Source organism: Petaurus breviceps, unplaced genomic scaffold, assembly GCF_028583685.1.
Source record: "Petaurus breviceps papuanus isolate PSGF00001 unplaced genomic scaffold, PetGlider_PUasm1.0 76, whole genome shotgun sequence".
NCBI classification, from domain to species: Eukaryota; Metazoa; Chordata; class Mammalia; order Diprotodontia; family Petauridae; genus Petaurus; species Petaurus breviceps.
The window spans coordinates 60223686-60250420 of NW_027186473.1; the positions used below are offsets into that span (position 1 = coordinate 60223686).

The 26735-nt window shown below is 38.2% G+C and overlaps 1 protein-coding gene across 2 annotated transcripts; it reads right to left on the reverse strand.

The window, feature by feature from the left end:
- Positions 1 to 13143: 13143 nt before the first annotated feature.
- On the reverse strand, positions 13144 to 25383 carry FGG (fibrinogen gamma chain). Of its 2 annotated transcripts, XM_069105076.1 has the most exons (10): positions 25177 to 25383; positions 25008 to 25052; positions 24622 to 24802; positions 24421 to 24514; positions 22263 to 22393; positions 20864 to 20997; positions 19665 to 19849; positions 17999 to 18276; positions 14508 to 14674; positions 13144 to 13928 (listed from the first exon to the last, which is right to left on the reverse strand). In XM_069105076.1, exons 1-10 carry the CDS (start codon positions 25252 to 25254, stop codon positions 13914 to 13916), a joined length of 1308 nt encoding a protein of 435 aa, XP_068961177.1. In that variant the 5' UTR covers positions 25255 to 25383; the 3' UTR covers positions 13144 to 13913. The 2 variants fall into 2 exon arrangements, with proteins under 2 accessions (XP_068961177.1, XP_068961176.1); XM_069105075.1 differs by lacking the exon at positions 13144 to 13928 and having other exon boundaries at positions 14481 to 14674.
- Positions 25384 to 26735: the final 1352 nt, after the last annotated feature.

Consider the following 26735-nt stretch of genomic DNA (forward strand, 5'->3'; position numbering starts at 1 on the left):
CAGTTGGAGCCCTAACTCTTGAATTCTTTCTTGGATACTCACTTCTTTCTAATTCTCTGTACTTATCTGTCTATTAATTAAAGAAAGATCATTAACCCCTTTAAAACTGTCTTTCTTTTAGAAAAGCAGATCAAAGAACCTGTGTTAGCAGCCCATCCTGTGTGCTAGTGTGTCATACAGAGATTGCTTTCTTCAGTGATGGCTACACAGTCTGGGCTAGAAACAGGGTTTGTGGGCTAAGGGACACTGTTATTCCCCAGATTCTTGGGCTTATGGATATGGACTCTTTCCATCATGTACTGAGGGGATGTGGTTGGCAGTAGTCTGACTCATTTGATTTGCTGCCTCCTTCCTCTCCCTCGGAGCACCTTGCTGCTTCAGCTGAACTGGTTTTCCTGCTCCTTGGGTGGCAGTTGGTGGGGATGACTGACCTGTTCTCCATAGGAGTCACTTCCCCAGATGAATCCTTTAGAAAGTACCCTCCCATGTGGTAGAGGCCTCTAGAATGCACTCTCTTCTCCTGTCTCTCAGATTTCCTTATTTCTTTTTAAATTACAGATAAGGACATTGAAACTCAGTGACTGAGTGATTTGCCCAAGGTCACATATGCAAGTACATAGCAGAGCCAAGATTTGAACTCAAGTCTTCTGACTCCACATTCAGCATGCTTTCCACTACATGACACAAACGACATCACACTAAATCTGACAATACATGCAATATTCTATACTTACAATCCACCATATTTTCCCCTCATTTCTGCTTGGATTTGACCAGGGAAGGCTTCTTGGAGGATGTGCATTCACACTGGGTTTTGGAGGATGGGTATGATTTCAACCGGAGGAACAAGGGAAGGGAATTCCAGGAATAGAGAATGATTTTAAAAGTGGGAAAGGATAGGAAATGTTCAGGAAAAAGTCAGCAGCTGCAGTGGGGAAGAAATGAAAGAAAGTAGAAGGTAAAATTGAAAAACTAATTTGGTACTATGACTAATTAGAGGGCCTCCAAAACCAGGCAATGGTGTTTGAAATTTATTCAGCAGGCAATATGGAGCCATTACATGTTTAGGGACTGTGGAAAAGCATATTAATTTAATAAAAAGCATAATGATTTTTTAAAAGGATTGTCAATATAGCAAGAAAATTTTTGGTATACTTTTGATTTTATCTTTGAATGGAACTCCTGGTAAGGAAACTTCCTTTACCAATACATATCAGTACCTACTCTGCAATTTATAGTCTTAGAGAGTTGTTAAGGGTGTTGAGCAGTTAAGTGACTTGTCCAGGGTCATGCAGCCAGTATGTGTTAGAGGTAGAACTAAAATTCAGGTTATCTTGACTCCAAGGCCAATTAATTCTCCATGATGCATGTCAAAATGTAATTATCATGTTGTAATTGGGTAGATGCTCTATGAAAGATTTATCTCAAAATTGGGTAAGAATTACATAATATGGGAAGACAAGGAGGAAGGGTTTATCTGAGATGATCTGTATGGGCAGATTGGGAGGAGAGAGAGAAAGAGACAGAGGGAGACATCAAGTCAAAGAGACAGAGACAGAGAATAAGAAAGAGAGACAAAGACAGACAGAGTCAGAGAGAAAAGGGGGAGGGAGAGAGATAGGCAAATAGACAGAAAAGAGAGACTCACACAGACAAGAGAGAGAGGGAGACAGATAGACAAACAATTTACACAGTTTTCTACATGAGGAAATTTGAAAAAAAGCTTATATTTAATAACATCAATTATTCCTTAGAGTTTAAAATTAAGTGACCTTTATCCTCATTCAATTTGTTTTCCCTTTTACTCCTACCCCCTCATACTTAAGTATGGCAACACTAGACAGTAGAATGGTGTAGTTGGAGTCTCTGACTTTGCCTTGAAACTGTAAGCTAATCGCTTAAATTTTCTAGGCTTCCATTTTTTCATCATCATCTGTAAAATGAAGGAAGAGGTTGACCCTCTGAAATCCCTTCCAGCTCTGAAACTATAGTCCTGTGCTCTACATACCTAGTTACCACATGAAAGTTTCTTCACCCCCTGACCTGTGGATTTGTCATCTGTAAAGCAAAGTGGCTGAACTAGCATTTACTATATCCCTGGAATCCTGTTGACCACCTAGACAACCTCTTCTAGTTCTAAAATATGATGACTATGCTCTAAACTACTATTTTTCCAATATCCTTTTAATGGTTTAAGCCTTTGTGTTATTCCCATGTAGAGGCAAAATTACCATAATTCATGCATTGAAACATAGACTATTTGCTTAGATTGGTCCTTAAGACCTGGTTTGAGACAAGCATCTGAGTGACAAAATAGTCATGATAAGGGTTTTTCCACAAAGAGGACGCAATCTCACCAACCTAAATATTAACTACATTGCTGGTTAGGTGTCCAGAACTCAGTGGGGACAGCAGCAAGTGGGAGGAGAGAAGCAAGAGCACAACTGATTTTCAGCATGATCTATATTGTCATTTCTGGGTGCTTTGACTCAATTTCAGGAAACTCAGGAATACTTTAAGGGGAACATTGGCCACTTGGTTTTATCTATGACTCACTTCTACCTTATCTCTTACTACAGGAGCACCCTTGTGCTCAGAGGGATATTGGGAAAGGCAGAAACTCATCCCCTCCACCCCCCAAGATTGTATTAGTGTCTCCAAGAAGACAATGGCACCGCTGTCCCCCCTCTACCACCACTTATTGTCCTGTCATTAAACATTTGCAAGTAAAATACACAAAGGAGATAAAAAAAATAATTTTCTTTTCTCTGTGACTTCAGACCAGGATTAAAAAAAATGCATTGGAGTTAACTGCCAGCTTGACATGTGAATGTATTGATTACAGGGATTTCAGGAAAACTTTGTTATTTATTTGTGAATGTTGGCAGATGTTCCAGTTTTGTGTTTTGTATGTCAGTCAGTTCATATTACAAATACTGAATGAATTGAAAATATTTTTAAAGTTATATAAAAATGAACTATAAACCTACCAAATACAGATCAAAATTGAGAATTTAAGTAGCCAAAGTCCAAGAATCTTAAAATTGAAAGTTACCATAGCAACATTATTTGGCTATTAAAGGAAATGAGAAGCATTTGGCAAAGGGCTTGAGAAACCAGGAACTTATATTGACTATCAATGATTTTGATAAAAAAATGCTTAATTTTTGCTTCATTTGTGTTTTACATGTATGTATAAAATAAGGGGTCATAGCTTAGTTATTCATGAAATTCGGAATGGCACAGTGGATAGTGGGGCTGGCTTTGGAGATAGCAAGACCTGGGTATAGATCCTACTTGGGTGTGTACTGGTCATATGACCATGACATTGAAAGTGTCCAAGATAATTCCCTAAGATAATAATGTTCAGTTGCTGCCAATCTGCTCAGGTGACACTCCAAGTTCCCCACACTGAAAAAAAGTGTGACAACAAAAAGTTGCTTAATATTTATAGTAACTTAAAATTTTACAATAAAAAAACACTAACATCAGCAGAAGACCCTTTCCCCCAAGATGGCACCAAAGGCAAAGAAGGAAGCCGTTCTCCCCTCCCCACAAAAGAGAAGCCAAGTCCAAAGTCTTGAAGGCCAGGAAGGCAATGCTCTATTGATAAGGGTGTCCATAGCCACAAAAAGAAGATCTGAACATTCCCCAACTTCTGGTGACCTAAGACACTAAGACTTTGAAGGCTGCCAAAATGCCCTTAGAAAAGTGCCCCTCAGAGAAACAAGCTAGATCACTATGCCATCATTAAGTTTCCCTTGACTTTTGAGTCTGCTATGAAGAAGACTGAGGACAACAACACCCTAGTCTTCATTGTGGACATCAAGGCCAACAAGCATCAGATCAAGCAGGCTGTAAAGAAGCTGCATGATATAGATGTGACCAAGGTCAACACATTGATCCGGCCCGATGGAGAGAAGAAGGCCTATGTCTGAATTGCTACAGACTATGATGCTTTAGATATTACCAACAAATTGGAATCATCTAACCTGTGTCCACCTGTCCCACTCCACCTACAATAAAAAGTTGTCTAGTTAAAAAAAAACCACTAGACTCTAGTTCAATGTTTTATACACAGTGACTCTGTTATTGACAAATCAACTGACTGCCTTTTAAATGCCGTTGTATTTTTTATCTTTAATTCCATTAAAAGCATCTTGACAGTCAAGTTGTTGACATAGTCAACAGTTTAGCAAACAATTCAATGTAGAGAGCAAAAGTGAAAAATTAACACAAAAACAAATATTTCTTTGTCCCCAATATTTTATTCTAGCCTGAAATAGAATAATAATTACTCCATTTCATTTTAAAATATTTTTCAGGTTTTATTGATGTCTCAACATTCTATTTCTCAAATCAGAGATGGGAAGTGTGTTTCATCATTTGTTCCTGGGGATGAAGATTAATCTTTGCAACTAATGGGAGATTGGCTGCCTTTTCATGTTGTTTTTTCATTAATGTTATTGTGGTCATCATATGGGGCAATTAGGTGGCACATTAAATGGAAGACTGGGCCTAAAGTCAGGAAGTCTCACCTCCCTGGGTTCAAATCATGCCTCAGATACTTACTAGCTGTGTGACCCTGGGCATATTGTATAAATTGTTGCTATTTTTTTTTGGTTCTGCTTTTTGTGTTTGTTTTGCTCTGTGTCAATTCATATAAAACTTCTCATGCTTCTCTGAATTTTTCATATATGTTGTTTCTTGAGAGTTTCATTTTTATACTTCATCTTGCTTATATAGAAATAGAGATAAAGTCTGGCTTTCTATAGAGTAGAAACTCTACAACACTGGTCATCACCTTCTCTACAACTTATGGTCTTAAAGAGTCACCTAGAACCCTGAAAGGTGGAAGGACTTACCTAGCAGATTTCAGAGGTGGGACTTCAACCCAAGGTCTTACTGACTTTATGGTCACCTCTGTAACCATTATGTCACACTGCATCTTCTGTATGGAGATATTCCTCACTCACCATCACTAAAGTCTTACTTCAATGTCTCATCAATGTGTGACCTTGGCTTCTCCAAAACTATGGCAGCAGAAAACAAGCTCTTGGTAGGTCCTGCCAAAGTTGGAGAGTCTTTGAATCTAAGGAGCTATAAATTCCTATCGCCCTGACTAGCTTAGGTAACTACAGGAAGGATCATAACCAGTTTGGCCACAAAAGTGATTAAGCAATTGTTTAGCTATAGCAACTAATGAAGTCTATTTACCATAGTGTAGAGAAGTCAGGTTTTTGTGTCAGTGAAGGGAGCACTCACTAAAAAAAAAAAACCCACAGATTCTTGAAGCACTGAATAAAATAGAATTTGAATTGCCTTCATTCATGCTTGTATTCATTTCTTCATTCAACAAACACTTATGGCACTGATGATACAAAAAAGCAAAAAATGAAACATGGTTCCTTAGGGCAAATACTAGGGGTTTTTTTGTTGTTGTTTTTTCTATCTCCAACATCTCATACATAATAAGTGTTTAATGAATGCTGGTTGAATTGGATTGAATTGAATGTTTTGTCTATCCTCAAAGGCATCTAGTCAATTCATCCAATGTCATGTAGAAGTCTCTTCTATATGTGTTGGCAGATGGTTTGGTTAACTGAGTTAACCTAGTATTTGACATCAGCCTACCTTAGATGTTCTTGGTATGCGATCTTTGACCCTTTGCTGACATAATAGCTTCCCTTTTGTACATCCTTTATTCTTACAATGCACTATAAATTTATAATTTCTTTCTTTCTTTTATTCAGACAATAAAGAAAGCACTCCTTTCATACTGGAGAAAATATTTATATTTGACTTTTCCCCCTAATCACTTTTATGTAGGTCAAAAAGTGTTAAATAAGCAAAATCAGGTAAACAAAGAAACTCAATAAGCAAACAGTGATGACTGTTGACTTAAGAGCACAGTCCCATAGCTCTACAGTCTAAAGTCCTGATTCAACACAACATTGTCAATACAAAAATGCTCCTGCTGCAGATTTTCAAAATCTGTGACCTTGTGAAAAATACACTGATTTAAGTTTCACCACTATTTAGTGAGTGCTCTGTCTGAATTTGGGTAGGCACAGGGAAGTAAAATTATATCATTTGATCCTTACAACAACTCCATGAGGCAGTCAAGTCAACAAGCATTTATTAAACATTTTCTATATTTCAGGCAAAAAATAAATAAATACAATTTCTTACTTCAAAGAGCTTGCATTCTATAAGGAAAGAAAACACATGAAAAGGAGCTGCAAAGTAGAATGGGGTGGAGAGAAGTACTTATGTAAGGTGATGTGATAAAGTCCAAAAAAAGGAAGGATGGCTAAACCGGTTCCTTCCTTGGAACAGAAATTCTAGGGATGAATTTATCAATGGTAGAATGAAGCAGAGGGAGAAAGCAGCTGGCAAAAATCTGCAGAATGAAAGATGACTGCTCTGGGCAACTCATCTAGATAACTAGTCTTGGCCTTTCCTCAAAATGGAAGTTTTATGAAAAAGTCAACAATGGAAGAAGGGAGGGTGGAGAAAAAGTAGAGAAATGGTGATAAAGTCTGCAAAATGGTAGGTGCTATTATTACTCTCATTTTATAAAGAAACTGAAACAGTGAATTTAAGTCATTAGCCCAGGGTCATGCAGCTAATTAGCATCTGAGGCAGAATTCAAACACAGTTCTTCTTAACTTTAAGTCCAGCACTTGATTCACTGCACCACCTAAGTCCTGGCTACTGACAAATGGTTCTACATCAGAAACTGATATCATTGACTAGTGGAGACTATATTAAAGAAGAAGCATTGATATGAGCATTGCTTACTATTGTGATATAAGAGATGATGATTGTGGGGGAGGCGACTAGGTGGTGCAATAAATAGAACACTGGCCCTACAGTCAGGAGGACCTAAATTCAAATCCAGCCTCAGACACTTAATACAAAAACTAGCCATGTGACCTTGGACAAGTCACTTAACCTCAATTGCCCTATTCTCCCCCTTCCAAAAAGATTTAAAAAAAGAAATGACAAGCAGGAAACTTTAAGAAAAGCATGGAAAGACTTATATGAACTGATGGAAAGTGAAGTGAGCAGGACCAAGAAAACATTATACACAATAATAATAATATTGTAAGGGGATCAATTGTGAATGACTTAGCTATTCTCAGCAATACAATAATCTAGGACAATTCCAAAGGACTTGTGATGAAAAATGCTATCCACTTCCAGAGAAAGAAGTGATGGAGTCTGAATGCAGAACAAGGCATACTTAAAAAATTTTTTTTTCTTTGGGTTTTATTGTCTTTTTTCCTTTACAACATGACTAACTTGGAAATGTTTTGTTTGAGCACACATGTATAACATATCAAATCACTTGCCCTCCCAATTGGGGGGAAAGAGAGCAAGAAAGAGAGGGAGAGAGAGGTGGGGGAGAGAGAGGGAAAGAGAGAGGGAGAGAGAGAGATTGGAACTCAAAATTTTAAAGAATGAATGTTAAAAATTGTTTCTAAGTCATTCCCCAATTGATAAATTGTCAAAAGATATGAACAGGCAGTTTTCAGAGGAAAAAATTAAAGGTATCTGTAAGCACATGAAAAAATGCTCTAACTCACTCTTGATTAGTGAAATGCAAATGAAGACAACTCTGAGGTACCATATCTCACTGGTTAGATTGGCTAAGATGACAAAACAGGAAAACAATAAATGCTGGAGAGGATGTGGAAAAATTGGAACACTAATGCAGTGTTGGTGGAGTTGTGAACTGGTTCAACCAATCTGGAGAGCAATCTGGAACTATGACCAAAGGGCTATAAATAAGTATATACCCTTTGACCCAGCAATACCACTTCTAGCGTTGTATCCCCAAAAGATCATAGAAGTGGGGAGAGGACCCATATGTACAAAAATATTTATAGCAGCTCTGTTTGTGGTGGAAAAGAATTAGAAATAAAGGGGATGCCCATCAATTGGGGCACAGCTGAACAAGTTGTGGTAAATGAATGTAATAGAATACTATTGTGCTATAAGAAATGAGGAGCAGAAAGACTTCATAAAAACCTGGAGAGACTTATATAAACTGATGTTGAGTGAGAAGAGCAGAACCAGGACAAATTTGTACATAATTATAGACACAATGTATGTGTGATGATTAACTTTGATAGACTGGACTCCTCTCAGCAATGCAAGGTTATAAGACAACTCCAAAAGACTCATGATAGAACTGCAGAGTTTGAATGCAGACTGAAGCAAACTACTTGCTCTCTTTCTTTTTCTTGTTTTGTTTTATTTCCTCTTTCCCATTTAATAATTTTAAAAAATTGTTTCTACATGTAGTTGAATTTTTAAAAAAATCTGCTTTGTTTCTATAACCTAAGGACCTTGGGGCCTTTCCATCTAACTTGTAACTAAAATCTTCCATATCTGTTGTCTCCCCTATTAAAATGTGAACTTCTTGAGAACAGGGACTGTCTTACTTTTCTATCTGTATCCTCAACACTTTGCATGTAATAAACAGAAAATGATACTTCACTCATTTATTCATCCACCTGTCCATCCATCCATCTATTCCTTCATTCTTCCCTCTATCAAGAGAAACCCATAATTAAGTTTCCACCAAAATGTTGCAAAATCTGATGTTTGGGTGCTGCCATACTTTATAACAGACAGGTAATAGGTATAGGCCTTCATCTCTTTGCAATCAGTAGAAGTGATTATAAAGTTCAGAATTTCTAAGGAGTTTAGCATTCATTTTTAGGGCTTTCTTAGAAATCAATCAGAATGCTGAAAGTGAAAGAAGTTAACTGTGTGGAAGGGGTGAAGATCATGTTTTGATTTCTCATTAGTTCTTTCATAGCTATTTTAAATTACAGGACAAATAGAGAGATAGAAAGGACTATAGATAAAGGTCAGTAAGTTCTAACTCCACACTTTACAAGAAACTGAGAGAGAAGTTTAAGTGATGTGTCCAGAGTCAGATAGGTAAGTGTCTGAGGCAGGATTTGGACCCATATCTTCCTAACTTGAAGTGTAGTACTCAATTGACACACCACACTGTCTTACTATCTCAGATTTGTGCTGTAATCAACTGACTCTCTCCCCTTTTCTCTTCTTCTGGCCCCATATTTCTTTCACCCAAATAATTCTGAGACATCCACCCACACAGATGGACCTTGGAGAGGCCCCAGTTGCTCTTTGGTGAGTGGTCAGAGTCCACAGAGAATTATCAGGACTCTCTTGATGTGCACCATGATCTTAAGCAAAAATATGAGAACATCAACCTCCTTGGTCCTTTCAGGTCTTGCAGTTGGGAATAGGCATGGTGTGTTTGGAGAACAGTTGGGAAACTGATCTTACTGGAGTGGAGGAGGTTTGATTACTTTTAACAAATACGTATTAAGTTCCCATTGTGTACACTAGGGAAGCTACAAAGTTTAAGTAAGACATGTTTCCTGCTTTTATAGAACTTAGAGTCTAGAAGACAGAGATGACGCTTTTGAAGATATGCATAATAAAAATAATACAAAAGTACACAGAAAATCTTCAACAAAAATGCTATATGAGCTCTAGGGAAATGAAGGGACAGTTGTCACTTGAGAGAATCATAGAGGAAGGAGCATTTGAGTTTCATTTTAAATAGTGGTTAGTATGTAAATAGATAATTTTATTATATTAAATTAAAAGGCTTTTGTACAAACTAAACCAATGCAACCAAGATAAGAAGGAAAGCAGAAGTATGGGAAACAATCCTTACAGCAAGTATCACTGATAAAGGATTCATTTCTCAACTATATAGAGAACTGAGCCAAATTTGCAAGAATACAAGTCATTCCCCAATTGATAAATGATCAAAGGACATGAAAAAGCAGTTTTCAGATGAGGAAATTAAAGATATCTCTAGACATATGGAGAAGTGCTCTAAGTCACTTATTTTTTTTATGAAAGCAATTGGGATTAAGTGACTTGCCCAAGGTTACATGGCCAGTTATTTTGTGTGTGTGTTAAGTATCTGAGGCCAGAACAGATCCCAGGTCCTCCTAACTCCAGGCCAGTGCTCTTAATCACTGTGCCACCTAGCCGCCCCACTAAGTCACTTTTGATTAAAGAAATGCAAATTAAAGCAACTCTGATGTACCACCTCATGTCCATCAGATTGGTCAATATGACAGAAAAAGAAAATGATAAAGACTGGAGAAGATGTGGGAAAACTGGGACACTAATTCACTGTTGGCAGAGTTGTGAACTCATCCAACCATTCTGGAGAGCAATTTGAAACTATGCCCAAAGGGCAACAAAACTGTGCATACCCTTTGATCTAGTTAAACACTACTAGGTCTGTATCCCAAAGAGATCATAAAAAGGGGGAAAGGACCTACATATACCAAAATATTTCTATCAGCCCTTTTTGTGGTGGCAAAATATTGGAAACAGAGGATGCCCATCAACTGGGGAATGGCTGAACAAGCTGTGGTATATTAATGTAATGAAATACTATTGTGCAATAAGAAATGATGAACAGGCAGATTTCAGAAAAACCTGAAAAGACTTGTATGAATTGTTGCAAAGTGAGATGAGCAGAACCAAGAAAACATTGTACACAGTATCAGCAATATTGTGTGATGATCAACTATGAATGGCTCAGCTTTTCTCAGCAACACAATGATCCAAAACAAGTACAAAGGACTCATGAAGGAAAATGCTATCCATATCCAGATAAAGTACTGATAGACTCTGAATGCAGATCATAGCATATTTTTTCACTTTGTTCTCTCCTGTTTTTCCCCTTTTGTTATTTTTCTTCTTTCACAATTGTTACTAATATAGAAATATTTTTACATGATACAAACTATATCAAACTGCCTACCACTTTCAGAAGACGGGAGAGGATGAAGGGAGAGAGAAAAATATGACACTGAAAATCTTGTAAAACATAAATGCTAAAAATTTTCTTGACATAAAAAGGGAAACAAATAAAATACTGTTAAAAAGATGAAGACTGGTTAGGGATTCAACAGACAAAGAGTGGAAGAAAGGAATTTCCAGGCATAGAGTGAAATGTGAAAACAGTCCTAGAGGTGGGAAATTATTCAGCAGAAAGGAAGTAGTCACATTAGGATGGGATGTAGAATACTTGGAGGGTTGCAATAAGAGATAAGTATGGAAAGAAAAGATGATGTCGGGTTGGAGAAGCCTTTCAATGTCGGGCAAAGGAATATAAAGATTTTTTTAGATGTGGAGACATTCATGATGAAGGAAGATTGGTGAATAGTAGTGTGGAAGAAGTATTGGATTGGAAAGGGTAGAGAGAAGTAATTGCTAAGAAGCAGTGGAATAAAATTGTAGTTGGGAGGGAAAGGACAAGTTCTAGTTTATAAGATCCTTGCTTGATAATGGAGATTATTGTGTCTTATTCATCTGTATGACCTCATCACTCCCTGGCACAGTGCCTTGCACATGAAGAGTACCCAGTAAATATGTTAAATAAATGAATGAATGATTGCATAAATGAATGAATGAAATATCCTTTCTGATTCAATTTTACAAATCCAATTGGTAGATAGAAACTAAAGAAAGTACTCAACATATCTAGTGTATTAATTCTACCTGATCAAAGGATAGTAGAATACTGCAATTAAACTCTTTGGTTAATGCCTAAAATGGAATTTCACTACTTTAGTCTCAGGACTTCACCAATTTTTAACACCCCTCTCCCTTGTCCCCAAGTCACTAGGAAATTTCCTTCAAGTGAAAACACTTAAATATTTTTCCACCTACCACCTACCACTACTACTACTACTCTACCACCAGGGTTTACTATTAGCTAGGAGAAGAGTAAGCCAGCCAGCCACTGAGCTTAGAAACAACCTTTGTAGTGATGATGATCACACAACATTTCCATTTCCAGCTCATTGACTTGAGAGAGTTCAAGAGCTTGATGTGACTTCATGTTTATCTTTAATCAGTATCTCCCTGGAAGAAGGTTTTTGCCTAAAGGTCAATGATGTACATCACACAAGTCAGTTCAATATTTCTGGACTTTATGTCTACCCCCAAAGAGTAACTAGAGTCTTTCCAAGGTCCAACTGTGTGGGTGGAGGCCCCAGAATTCTTTTCATCTTTACAAAACAGTGAAGGATTAAGCAAGAGGATGGGAAAAACAAGCTGATTCTTTAAAGCTGAAACTAAATAGACCAGATTATCTACTACTTGAATTATTAGAACTACTACTCCCTTCCAATACTATGGAAAACCAATGGCAGAATATAAATAAATTTATGCTTTTGGTTGGTTGGAGGAAAACAATTTTTTCTCTTCTTAAAACTAACATGTATTAACATATATTGATTAACATAATCAAGAGAAACAGGAATTTTGTAGTTAAGGACATGGCAATAAGATGATAGGAATTAATAATAGAAAGGACCTTGGAAATTCATCTTTTCTAAGCCCCTCATTTTATAGATAGGAAACAAAAGCTCAGATAGGTTGAGTGATTTGCCCAGGGTCACCCAGCAAGAAAAGACAGAATTTAAACACAGATCCTTTGATTCCAAATTGAGTACTTTTGCTACTGAGCCATAGAATAGAAATTTCAGCTAGCACAGTTTTTTCCCTAAACACTCCTGATCTTGCTTCTTGACTGCATCTTTCTTTTTTCCTTTCTTTTTTTTAGCACTAGAAGTGATTGACAACTGATATCACCAGCTGGAAGCAAGATGGTACTGAGAAAAAAGCACTGGCTCTGGAGAAAGATAGCCTATCACCTGAATGACCTTGGACAGGTCACTTCCTATCTTTGTGTATTAGTTTCCTCAGCAGTTAAATAATGGAGAGCTGAACTAGACAGTTTCAGAGATTCCTTTTCCTACATTCTCCTTCTTTAAGGCAAGTAGGTAAGGAGCTGGCTGAGATCCCAAACTCTCTCCACTGTGTTATGACATCCCAAAGAATTGTCAGTAGATGTACTATGTGCTAAGCAGAGAGAATGTACCAAAGAGATCCCTCAAGCCTCTTCCCTTTGCACACCTTCTGTGCAAGAGATCTACAACCACACAGTATTATTGTACAGATAGGAGGGGCACATAAACATATATTGTGTGAGCTGAATGCCACAAAAAGGAAAATCCAGGTCATTTTCATTGAATTCAATGCCAGAAATATTTATTAAGCCCCATGCAAGACTACTGCACTGGGGAAGAAACACATTTCAGATATGTAAAAAATACAATCCACTGTCCCTGCTCTTGTGGAGCTTACAGTCTTATAGTCAACAGTAATAGAGATTATAGAATGAAATACTGAAATTCAGGCATAATATGAAAGTTCACAGCATTTTAAATATGTGTCCCAAAAGTCTTAGTTCATTTTAAACCATTAATAGCTTAAAATGCACAGAGACTTTTGGAACACCATGCACTATGTTTTCTTGGCACTCATTTCTTGGAATAAAAGTAGTTGCCAACGTTTAGCTCTCCACATCTTTGTGGCTTGTGTTTATGGCTAAATGGGTCTTACATTTCTGTCACTTCTGATTACTGGTATTTAGTTTCATTGAACTTGTATCCCAGCTCATTGTCTATTCTCCTGAAGTTAGGAGTTGTGTCTTCCTTTTTTCTACAACTTCCCCTAATGTTTCATGAAATGCCTATCTTACGGTACGAGTGCCATCTATATCCTTAAATGTGAGATACCTTGTTTTGGTTAAGGATCAAGTAATGGCATAGGGCACTTGGTCATAGATATTAAATTTTTAATTGAAGTGGAACAGATAAATTATTGCATGCATAAAGTTGGTTGTGACAGTTACAATCCTGGAGATTAATGCTGCAAAACTCAAGTATGTGTGGCATAACAAATCTATGCTCCCGTTGATAAAATAAGATGTCTCTGTTCAAATAAAAGTCCTTTAATGTGTAGACCATGTTTGTAACATCCTTCTAAACGTCTCCAACCTACGGCAAAAAATGAGAAAAAGAGCTATAATTCTTTCCTTTAAATACACAAGTTATTGGATATAACAAATATAAATAGGCTTAAAAATGTTACCTGTAAATTTTTTAAACCATTACAATATGTGGATGACAAATACCAAAATTTGCCTTAAGAACTGGTCACTTTTGAGCAACAGATTGAACTTCGATGTATAGCCATAGTTTACATTGATACATACATATGTATGTATATGTATATATAGATACACACACACATATATTCCTTACATATTTTATATACATATATTTTATATGTATGCATTCAAATACGCTAGAAACCAACACTTTATTTTTAAAATCAGCAAGCATAAAATATTCCTTCATGAGGTTGTCTAACAAAGCCAAAGAGTAGATGGTGAATTTCATCCCAGGCCAAATGCATACAGGAGAATAATGGTGAACAAGCACAGGAAGTGAAAGATGAAAAGAATTTTGAAAAGGGAATTTGTGTGCCTTATGGAATAAGTAGGACATTGCTTAGAAAAATACAGTGCTCAATCATTTCTTAATAGTCTATTTTAACAGATGATCTGAGCCCACCTGTTTGGATCCACCCAAGTGATGTTGCTGGCCATCTATCGAAAGTCTGTTGAATGGAATAATCTTCATGGTAGTTTTCTTCATAGAGTACCACCTTGACTTCCAGGTAGCCCAGATAATGCCATTATCATAGCCATTGGTAGTTGATGATTTTGAGTAAGTGCCCCCTAAAACATAAATTATACAAATATATATCATTAGACTGAAACTCTTTGAAACAGAAGTATGGAAGTGCTATTTTCTACCATTTATAAATAATATATAATATCCTCCCTTAAAGTCTTGTGGCATGAAGGTAACCCTGGGTTCTATAGGGATACTAAGTGCTGGTAGATTTTTTCCAAGGCTTCCAGTATGGACCTGGGAATGGGTCATCTGGTATTTGGCACAAGTTTAGTAAGCACAGAGAGGGTCTTCATCAAAATGTTGGCCATCAGATGATGCTTGTGGCCACTGCAGCTCATGGCACCATTCACTAAGAGACTGTACTTGGTACCAGCATCAGCATGACTTTGAAGTACTAAAGCTAGCTACTATGTGTAAGACATTTGAAAATCTTCTTAAAGCCCCTCTTTAAAAAAAATTAGGTGGTTGTTTTATTATGTTGTCAATAAACAAATAGATGAAGAAATATGTGAAGTATCCGATTTCATCAGTGTGGGAGACTCCTGGTGTAGAAATTCCCATCCACGAATACAGATCACATCTAATCTTAGCCTCAGTAAGTCCTGGGAGGCTGACTGAAATACACTGATGCTCTTTGAGCCACAGGATCAGCCAAAGACTCAGGTAGAGCTAGGTTTAAGTCTTTTCGGTATCCCAGGAAGCTCCATAATCCTAAAAATTCTGGAGCATTTGATATCTTGCATTGATAGGTGGAGTTCCCTATACCATTAAAATTATAGGTCCAAAACTTAATAATGATAATTTCAGTAATAATACTAAATCATATTTCAATACAAAAATTGAAATAATATAATTACAATGATAATTGCTAGTATTTATAAAGCTCTTTAAGGTTTTTAAATCACTTTTGAAATATTGTCTTTTATTATCCTCACAATACCCTGAGAGGTAGATGTTATCATTATCCCCATTTTAAAGATGACAAAACTGAGGCAGACAGAAGTTATGTGACTTGCCGAAGGTCATACAGCTAGTAAATATCTGCATCCAGATTTTAATTCAGCTCTTCCTGACTCCAGGTATAGTGTTCTATCTACTGTATCACCTAGTTTCCCTCATCATTGGTAACAATAACATAAAATATAATATTATATATCATAATAATGTTATGATAATATAGATAGAGAGCTATAGATACTTCCACTGATAAAGGACCTACATCTGAATCCTGCCTTTACTATTTACTACTTATATGACTTTGAGGAAGTCTCTTCATTTCTCTGGACCTTAGTTTCCTCATTGATGAATTAAGCCAGTTAGACTAGATGATTTCCAAGGTTTCTGTCCATTCTAATCCTTTGATCCTATAATGCTTTATAGTTTACAGGGCAACCCACAAATAGAAGTTCCCTTACTCTAGACCACTGGCCCTGCTTTTCACCCAGCCCCTATAGCCATTATCTAGAGGAGCAACTCTTGAGTAGGCAATACCTGACAACTACCTCTGCAAAGGCTGTAACCCCAGGCTCCTTAGCATCCATTGCTACTGAAGACTCGGGAAAGAAAGTCTGCTAAGCCCCTAAAACCCTTGGCAACTGTCTAGTGGTTCAATATCAGCAACAGATATGGTCTTATCAATGGAAATGACACTAAAGAAGGTTCATTATTATCTGTTTGCTTGTGTATCCTAAGGACCCCTGAGGTTTTCATCTGGCTTGTGGCTGGAGCCTCCAACATGTATCAAAATGTGAGCTTTTTGGTAGCAGATCTTTTGCTTTTTAATTTGCATCCCTACTTAGCACAGGGGATTGAAGTGGTCTAGACTCATCTCAACCTAGCAATCATTTATAAATCACCTCCTATGTACAGAGAGCAAGCATATAATCCATGGTTTTCCATTCATTTTCATTCACTCAGTCCCATATATATTATCCACCTGGAGTCTAGTGGTATTCCAAATTGCCCTTTACACCTCTAGTGGTCCTTCTTCATTGAACTTAGCAATTTTGAAATCAAAACACTTGGGTCATTTTTGTAAAGGCAAGTCAGAACGACTCAAATTCTCCCTCCCCATGGTTACTTAAATTCGTTGATTGGCCTGCCTCCAATGGGAGGACTTAACTGAGCCAGCAATAGTGTACTCCAGGAAATGGCACCAGAGTGCTGCTAACAGCCTTCACTGTGAAGTAGAGAGCAAACTGCATGGACTTTAAAAAATGGACTTTTTTTAGTACCTAGTACAAGGGTGAGTCATAAGTCATTATCATGGTACACAGGAATGACCTTGGTCATGCAGCTTCCATGACAAAACAAGTCGATAAAGCAAAGTCCCTGATCTAATGGCCAACATGGCAGTGAGTTTTTTAAGAGAAAAGAGCCAAGGATTTTAAGTTGCTCAAAAGCAACATGTGGTACATGACCTCAGGTGGACTAGAGTAATGCTCTGAAGGATTAAAGTCTATATTCTGATGGTTGAGAAGATGAATAGAACTGAAGGACCTTGAGGAAGGAGGCCTCAGGAGGCAGAAATACACATGAAGCTAGCTGTCAATATCCTTTTTGTTCTCCCACCTTCTGACCCAGATACCCACTGATCTCCCAACACCTCTTTATACACCAGGTCCTCTGCTCTGTTGCCCACATTTCCAAACAATATTTTCTGTTTTAGATCTTTTGTGACCTTCTTTTATCAAGAAAATGCATCCTTTAACCCATTCCCTCAATAATTTGTTAACTACCATGCAGGTGATAAGACAAATACATATCTGTCTATCTACACAATATACCTATATGTATATACATCCATCCACGCATTTACATATGTATGCTGATGAGCACTCTCAGATTATACTATTCAAGTGACATCTATATTTAATAAGGTAGGAGTTAACTTCAGGAAACAGTGCAGTAGCTACAAAGAGTAATTTTGATGGTGAAAATTGAATCTCCCATGACAAATCACTGATAGTCTACAGCAGTTGTATACTCTAAGCTTAAGTGTTAGCTAGGCTTTATACAATGCTAACCTGGAAAAGAAAATTAAATAAAATAGTAAAGGGATCCAATCATCTCTTAACTATTTTTCACTCTTTGCATAAATAGAATCACAGGTCATAGGTTCAGAGCTGCAGAAGGTGTAGAGATTTTCCAGTCTATCACCCTTATTTTATGCATGAGGAATCTGAAGTCAAAGATGTTAAGTGACTTGCTCGGCGTTTTTATAGCATCTTTCTAGGGTCACAGAGAGAGAGGAAGAGGCAGATTTTAATCTAGGCCTTCTGACTCCAGATCCATGACGGCACACTGGTATTTATTGCCTTGCATAAAAACTGCATAAAGAACCAGGAAACAAGAGATGACAATACCTTGGTAATAAACACCATTGAGGTGGCCTGCATGACATTTGTTCATCCACCAGCCAGAGCCATCCTGTTCAGCACAGTTGCCCTCAAACTTATCATTGTCATTGTCCCAGGTACTGAACTGCATGCCAAGGTGGGAGGTGAAATGCTTGTCACTTGGATCATCACCAAAATCATAACCATCAAAGGCATCTCCTGCCTCTCCTCCAACGAAGTAGCCATAGGTCAGCCGGTACTTGTCAGCTTCAGATCCCAACTTGAACATGGCATAGTCAGCAGTGCTACAGAAAAGGGAATAGACCCATCAATAACCTCTGCCCCATAGCTGCTTCCAAAATCTTCATTTGTACATGGTATTATTTTTTTTAATATAGACATTATTCCTAGAGGTTGTCATGGTGTTTATACATGAAGTACTCATTTATACTTCAGTTTCTGGCAACATAAAATAGACATATGGGACAGCTTAGAGATGGCCAACATTCACATTGAGTCTACAATATCTCATGGTAACCAGGAGACACTTCTCCCCTCAAAAAATATTATCCATTTAGATATATGGTCTAGACTTAATTCAATTCAATAACAATTTATTAAGCACCTACTATGTACCGGACTGTGTACTACACTGATGCCAGAAGTCCAGATATTTTGAAGAACTGAAAAAAAATTGGCTGAATTTTTCACTGTTGTCTGTATGTTTGACATCATGTAGACAGAACCCTAGTGAACCACGGTTATTTTCCTAATCATTACTTCTTGGTTTTCAAGCTTAGAAAACTTGAGAGAATAATAAAGTTAGCATTGTTAGCCTTAAAGAAGTTAAATTGTTTTCCTGGAAATGTGAACTTTAGAAGTCAAAAAAAGTATTGTCTTTGCCATATACATGAGTGTAGTGACATTATTATCAATTGACATACTAGTCCTGGTGGGAGTTGAAGGCCAGGCACACTCTGGGGGGCCTTGGGAAAAGTACAGATAATCATACCTGCAAAAATGCATGGAATTTCCAGGTTAGGGAAAGGAATTTTCTTCCAGGAGGAAATGTGAGGGAGAGACAGAATTTAATAACATAAAGGAAAATAGATATTTCCCATTGAAGCTGTTCAAGTAGACAATATAAAATAGTCGTTTCTTCCCTGTTCTACAATGTTTAAAGAACAGGAATTTGTGAGAGAGAAAGCTCTACCATGGTAATATTTCTGCCAGTTGAAACTGACCAGTTTGACACAGAACTGATTTCTTCATTCTACAGATATATTAATATTGATCCATTTAGAAATATTTTAAATGGTTTAGGTAGGGAATTCAGTGCAAAAGGATGTATGTTTCCATGACTTGAGCTGATCAAAGCAATTACTTCTCCTTTATAGGAATTAGGAAAATACAAAGATGTGAGATGTCCCTCACCTTTTACCTAATTGGTGTGATTTTTGTGGAAACCAGGGCACTGGACTTTTAAAAGAAAAAGAATTTGAATTTGTTAAGAATTGACTTAGATCCCTAAGCTCTTTGGCTCCATGAAATAGCCCAAGAACCAAATAGAATATTATAAGGAGAGCTGAGTGCCACTTTGACTTGTTGGTTTGCCATGCTTCTCTATGGTGAACAACTGACAAGGGCCAGTTCCAGGAAATTTTTTGTCTTAAATGCCCCTCTTACATTGTACCTGGTTTTGCCGTTCCAGTCTTCCAATTCTATTCTTAATGCATATGGAATTGAAGTCTGGGTGCTGAGAAGGTGAATCTTTTCATTTCCCAGCCAAAACTCTGTGTTACCAGTTGGAGACAAATGTCCAAATCCTTCCTTATACTGAACCCAGTTTTTCTTGAAGTCCACGCTGCCATCCAATCTCTAGTATCATATGCAAAGGTAAAAGTAGATGATTAGTGACCAACAAATTAATACTGTCACAGCTTTATTTTAAAATATTGGTAAATGGGAAAATTATTTAGATGCTATAAGTAAGGACTCAGACTGTAGATTCTTGTTTTTATCAAAGGAGATCATTTTGTACTCTGGATAAAATATCTAACAACCAAAAGTTCCAGCTCCCATTTCTTTGATAGAATAGTTGTAGCAGGAAGTACAACACAGGATTTTTAGGTAGAAGGAAGCTTAATGAATGTCTAGTCCAGAGCTGTAACTATTCATGTCAGGGTCCAGGACAAGCATTATGGAATTCACCAAGTGAGAGTGGAATGAAAATTATCCCTCAGATCAATTTGTAATGCATATTATGAAAATAATGTAAGAAAATAAGTAAATAAGTAAAAAAAAATAATTACTATAGAAACTTCTATGCCGCAGAATGACTGCATGTGTTAACTTTTTTGGTACCTTCTAAATTTCATTGCCCCAAGGCAAAGCCCCAGTCATCCTACCTTAATTCTAGCTCTGATCTTAATTTTACAGCTTGGGAAACTGAGGCCAAAAGATGTGAAATGACTTGACCAAGGCCAGGAAGTTGGTAAATAGCAAATTTAGGATTTGAATACAGGGCTACTGACTCTAAATGCCACTACACTCGACTGGTAAAAGTAGTTGGAGGCTTTGGCAGTTGAGTGTCATTACTGAACCCTCTAGAAGACTCTACCTTCTTGTAGCAGCCTGAACCTTTCTAAGTTATTTTTCTAGGCATATTTTTTAAGATGGCATGATATTAAGAGGAATGTCGAGTTTGAAGGTTAAAATCTGCTTCAAAGAAAACAAAAATAGTAATAATGGAGACTAATAGTAGGAGAAGAGGAAGAGGAAGAAGAGGAGGAAGAAGAAAAAAAGGAGAGGAGAAAAGGATAAAGGGGAAGCATAAAGAACACCAGAAGGGGGAGAGAAAGGAGGAGGAGAGGAAGAAGAACAAAAACATACCTTTTGAAGTACAGTCCATCCATTTCCTGATGAATCTATTTCACAGTAGACTAAGAACTGCGTCTTAGCTTTTAATGGCTTGACAAAGTAAAGACCACTTACTGAGGCCCCCTTGTTTGCAATGTCTTGACAATCTGTTGGAAAATCAGATTGTGTCAGTCAATGCAGTTCGTCTTGTTTCATTCTGGGGGCCACATTCTGGAAAGGATGTGGACAAGCTGGAGCTGATTCAGAGAACAGTAAGGATGGGAAGGGAGTTTGACATTAGGCTATTTGAGGATTTGCTAAAAGACCTGGGGATATTTGACAGGGAAAGAGAAGACTTGCTGAGGCTAGGGCAGGAGAGCTGCCTTCAAGTATTTATTTGTAGGGCTATCATTTGGAAGGCAGATTCGATTTGGACCCCAAGAGCAGAACCCCAAGAATAGTGAAATTTGCAGAGAAGCTGATGTGAGGAAAAACCTCCTGAGAATCAGGACTTTCCAAACATAAAAGCAGCCTCAAAACCTAGTTGGTTCCCTCTCATTGGAGGTTTGTAAGCAGTGGCTTGAATGGTTGATTGTCCACATGGTTGTAGAGGAAATTCTCATCCCAGGATGGGTTAAACTAGATGGCCCTGAGATCCCTTCCAGTATTAGAATCCCACAACCATAGCTTCGAATGCCGTCAGCATCTTAAGGGCAGGCTCACTTTTCCTCCAAATTGCAGTGTTTCCCTGAAGGAAGATGTATGCACAATAATTCCTTTTGGGGGCGGCTAGGTGGTGCAGTGAATAGAGCACCAGCCCTGGAGTCAGGAACTCCTGAGTTCAAATCTGGCCTCAGACACTTAACACACACACACAAAACTAGCCGTGTGACCTTGGGCAAGTCACTTAACCCCAATTGCCCTGCAAAAAAAAAGCCTTCTGAACCTTGAAAGAACAGAACAGTAAATCAGTCAGTCAACTAGTACTTATTACAAATCTACTTTGTGCTGAGCGTTGGGGATATGAGGAAGGAGTCCACAGTCTAGAGGTGAAGACAGCATGCAAATAACCTTGTTAGCACAAGCTATATACAGGATAAACTGGAGCTAGTCTCAGAGAGAAGGCTTAATATTAAGGAGAACTAGGGCAGGCTTCTTGGAGAAAGTGGGAGTTAGCTGCAACTTAAAGGAAGCCAGAGAAGCTAATAGACAAAGACCAGGAGGGACAGCATTCCAGGCAGGAGGGCCAGCTAGTGACGAGACAAAGTTAGGAGATGGCGTGTCTTGTGAGAGGAACTGCAAGGAGGTCAGTGTCACTGGATTGTCAAGCACCAGTTGGCTAGCAGTGAAACACTCATTCATATAGTGATCTGTAATTAGCACTCTACCTCCCCCTCCAGAAAGCTGATCCCAGAATTAATATCTCACTCACCTTTTCCAGTGGTTTCTTGTATTTGAACCGAGTCTCTGCAAGGCTCCTGACATCTGGCTTCAAGCTCAACTGCCTTTTGTTTCAACTGAAGAATTTTTTGATTGTTTGAAAGCAAGATATCTTGCAAATACCTACAAGCAAAACCAAGTAAAACAAAATAACAAAAAATAAGATAATTTAGGCATCGTGGGGCTCTCTTTCATAAACATTGCCTTGTTTTTCCAAAAAATTACCCAACAGAATTGCTTGTTTTTCTCTTCTGATAAAAATTATAAAATGACATAGTTGGGGCTGAGGGGAAGCACCCTAATCTACATGGGGAAAAATAAAGAAACGTAACAGATACCATTAAGGCTGGAATACACTTTCAAAAGGAATGTCTACACCTACACGGCAGGCATGTAGTGTGAAGGAAAGAGCTTTCTCTGCTCTGTGAACAAAGATCTTTGGAGCTCATTTTGATCTTATTCCTCATGAGCAGGGATGGAACATAAGGGGCCATTAGTATAGGCAATGAATTAAGATGCCAAATACTAAAATGGAAAGGATGCTGAGTTTGGAGTCTGAGATCTGTGTTCAAATCTTGGCTTTTCCATTTAGTATTTATGCGATCTTGGGAAAGTTACCAAACCCCTTAGGTTCTTCATCAGCAAAATGAAAACACTGGATTGGATGAGCACTAAGATCCCTGCCAGTCCTAGATCTATTATGATATTTTGAACTTGCCAAGCATTTTGCTCTTAGCTCACATTTCTATCACACTTCAAGATTCATAAAACATTTTTCCCCACAATCACTATATGGAAAAGGTAGCATAAATATTATCTTCATTTTACAGAATAGAAAACTGAGTCATAGAGAGGGGACTTGACACCCGAAATCCGAACCCAACTCTGAAATATGCCACCCAGAACTTAAACCTAAATTTTCTGATTTCAATCTAGTATGCTTTCCATGGTGCTATGCCACCTCCCAAGAGAGTAGATCAAAAAATCAAGAATATTCATGTCCCTACTAACTATTTCTATTCCTTTTTATATCTGCTGGAGCCCAACTTGAGGGGACTCAGTTCTAATCATATGGAGACCACATAAATCTGGGACTTTATCCTCATAAGAGGATATGCTATTGACCCTTCTTATTGAATGGTGGTGCAGATGTCCAGCACTTTGCTTTGGCATGTCTTCCTGACATTCGCTACTCTGTCACTAAGAACAGATGAACCCTTAAGACTTCTGTGTTTTTGTTACATTTCCTTGACGCTCCATCTTTAAGACCAATAGCACTTTCCATCAAGTCTACTGCTGAAGTTTCCTATGTGTTGTAGCTCCCATTAGAATATTAACTTATTAGCAACCCAGAATATCTTGCTTATCTCTCTATATCCCATACACTTAGCACAGTGCTTGACACATAGTAAGCAGTTTCGAAGTCCTTTTGTTCATTCTTTAATTCATGCACTATCTCTCCCAAAGTGTGAAGCTATTTTTAAAACAATAGAGAAAAGCAATCAAAGTAAATTTCCTATGATCTAATACTCCCATGTTCTTGACCCTTTCAAGGGTTCAAAAAGATTAAAGAGGCTTTAGTATCACATTAAAAAAAATCATTTCATTTCATTAACTTGAACATGAGATGTGACACCAGAGGAGAAAATTACGTTTGGACAGTGACAATCAAAGGGAAGTGAAGACATCAAGGAGACCTCTCCTTTATGGAGTATCAAAGGACCATAAGACCATGGAAACATAAGTCTAGAGGTTGAAAGGATCTCTCAGAGGTTGGCTAGTTCAATGCCCGCCTTTTATAGTGGAGAAATTTGAGGATCCGAGATGAAATAACTCATCTAACACCATGAAATGAGTAAAGTCACAGAATAAGGATTTCAATTTGGGTCTTATTGACTCCAAGTTCAGTACTCTCTCCACTGCCCATAGACTGATATGAGAAAGGAAAAAAAAATAGAACGCACAACAAATTTCCATGGTCTTGAAATTCTCCCCTGTGGCATATTTGAAACAGTCAGGCATGTTACCAGTTTTAGCTTTTGAAGCCAGAAAAAAAAAATAGACAAAGAAAATATCCCTCCCAGAAGTAAGTACCATTGAATATGAAATAGAGAAGCTTTTAAAAAAGTCATATGAGCCAAAGTCCTTACTTAATATTGTTTTCATGTGTGAGAACCAATGCTTCATATTTCATAATCTCATCAATCATCTTCCTTGACTTCTGAGTCACATCATTGATCACATCTGTAGAAAGGGATCACACAAAGAAAACATCAATAAGGCAAAAGCAAAGGAGATGGGGAGAATGGCTACTTTCTCTTCTACTTTTCCCATTTTACGTTTGTTCTTACTTTGAGGTCTTGTACCAGAATTCTGGTTCACTTGGATTTTCTGGATCAGCAGTTTGGATTCTGATGTCTTATTATCAATATCCCTTAAGGTATCTTCCATATGCTGTAGGTCCTGGTCTACAGTGGTTTGGTATTTATTTAAGAAATCTGCAATCCCACAAGTAGTTGGACAATAGCTACCCTGTAAGATAACCACAAAAGAACACATTTCCAAATACCTTGCTAGCTAAGAGTTCTGACTAAAAGCCCCCAGGATTCAAACGACAGGGACAAGCAAACCCCAGTCGCCCCAAATCGGCAATTTCCTATGCCATGTGTCCTGGGTTTCTTACTGTCTAGGCCCACTCCCTGTCAAACACACAAAAAAGAGACACACAACTACTTACAAATCGCTCATCTAAAATGCAGCAGTTGTCTCTGGTGGCAATATACTGTGGAAAGGAAGCAACAGGAATTTCACTAGCTGGTCACTACATTTTTTTTTCAATTCCAAAAGTTGTATTTAAAAAAAAATATATATATATATCATAATAGTAATGGTGTAGTCACACTTACTGCTTGGCATGTTGAAAAAATTAAGAGTAACGTGGAACAATGCAGAGCTAACCTCTGGGGATGCCAGGACAGCTGCATAGTGTCTAGAATGCTCTGCCCTTCTGTCCCCTGTCTGCAGAGCAAGCAACTGTTAAAACACCTCTCTCTCTCTCTAACCTTTTATACGAACTCCAGGGATGATACTGACCACAGTCCAACAAGGCAGCCACTAAGAGGGCCAAGAGCCAATCAAGGAGCTGATTTACCAGAAGAGTGGGTAAACCTCACTCTCTCAATCTCTCTGTCACTTTCCTGGGCCCCAGTCTACCCTCCCACAAATTCCCAGATTTTACATACAAGTTCCTGCTCCTCCTCCCTCATCCCCACACCCCTTTTGGTCAAAGCCAACCTTTTCTCTCTGAAGCAACAGTATCCTGAAAGCCTGATCAAACATTAGCTGTTGCCCTATGGAGAAGACAAGAGACCAGGAAGCTGAATGAAGCAACTGCTTCCCAGACATGATTGAGATAACAAACAGTGTGGTGTGACCTAGAATGGAATGAACCCTGGCTGAATTTAGGAAGGTGTCCAGAGTTATCACATTCTTACCTACTTTTAAAATGTTCCCTTCTAAGCCTTAGGATGGGATTAATAGACATTTGTGCCAGAGTGGGGGTTATGGGATTGGGATGAGGTACAAAGAGGAGACTTGCTGTCCCCCCCCCACACACACACACTTTATATGCCAAGTGCTCTGTACTGCCAGAAGTTGATATTCAAGGCATGGTCTTAGGGTGCCACCCTACCCTTTTCTACCAAGCTGTATATAGTAACATGTATCATAAGATCCCAATGCTTCTGGAATGAATCCTTCCCTTTGTATTGAATCAATCAATTAACAAACTATTTAAGTTCCCACTGTGTGCTAGGTACTGTGCTTTGTCCAAGTACAAAGAATAAAATAATCTCTACTTGCATTATGGTTCCAGAGAGAGGATGAGGAGGGGAGATGAAGGTACCAGGCATTAATGGGGGTATGGTTTTAAAGTCCAGAAAGTTAGGAGTAGATCCTGGGGGAAATAAAAGCTGGGTAGCCTGAACCCCTTCACAAAATAGAGGTCCCCAGAGGAATTCACCAAGGGGGGAAGGAGGCAGGTATGTGGAGGTTTATTCCAGGGTGAGGAGACTGCATGGGTAGTTAGATGTTCCAGGGTGAGGAGACTGCATGGGTAGTTAGATGTTCCAGAGTGAGGAGACCTCAGGTGCTTAGGAAACTTCTAGGATTCTAGAGCAACTGAGGCACGGTTTTGAAGTTCTCAAAGTTAGGAGCAGAGCAGGAAGATCAATTAGGAAGCATTTGCGGTACTCTAGATGATAGGTGATTAGAGTGTGTAGTGTCAGCTTTAGGTTCAGTTAAGGAAAGGGATCTCTCTCTCTCTCTCTCTCTCTCTGTCTCTGTCTCTCTCTCTCTGTCTCTCTCTGTCTCTCTCTGTCTCTCTCTCTGTCTCTCTCTGTCTCTCTCTCTGTCTCTGTCTCTGTCTCTCTCTGTCTCTCTGTCTCTCTGTCTCTCTGTCTCTCTC

Excerpts from the sequence above, each read along its gene's own strand:
- FGG (XM_069105075.1), bottom strand. The coding sequence starts at position 25,254 with ATGCAGCTGTCCTGGCATCCCCAGAGGTTAGCTCTGCATTGTTCCACG. Across the intron at positions 18,277-19,664 it reads GACTGGAACGGCAAAACCAG|CACTGCTGACTATGCCATGT; the intron begins GTACAATGTAAG and ends CCTTTTCTGTAG. Across the intron at positions 14,675-17,998 it reads CAATGGTGTTTATTACCAAG|GGGGCACTTACTCAAAATCA; the intron begins GTATTGTCATCT and ends TTTATGTTTTAG.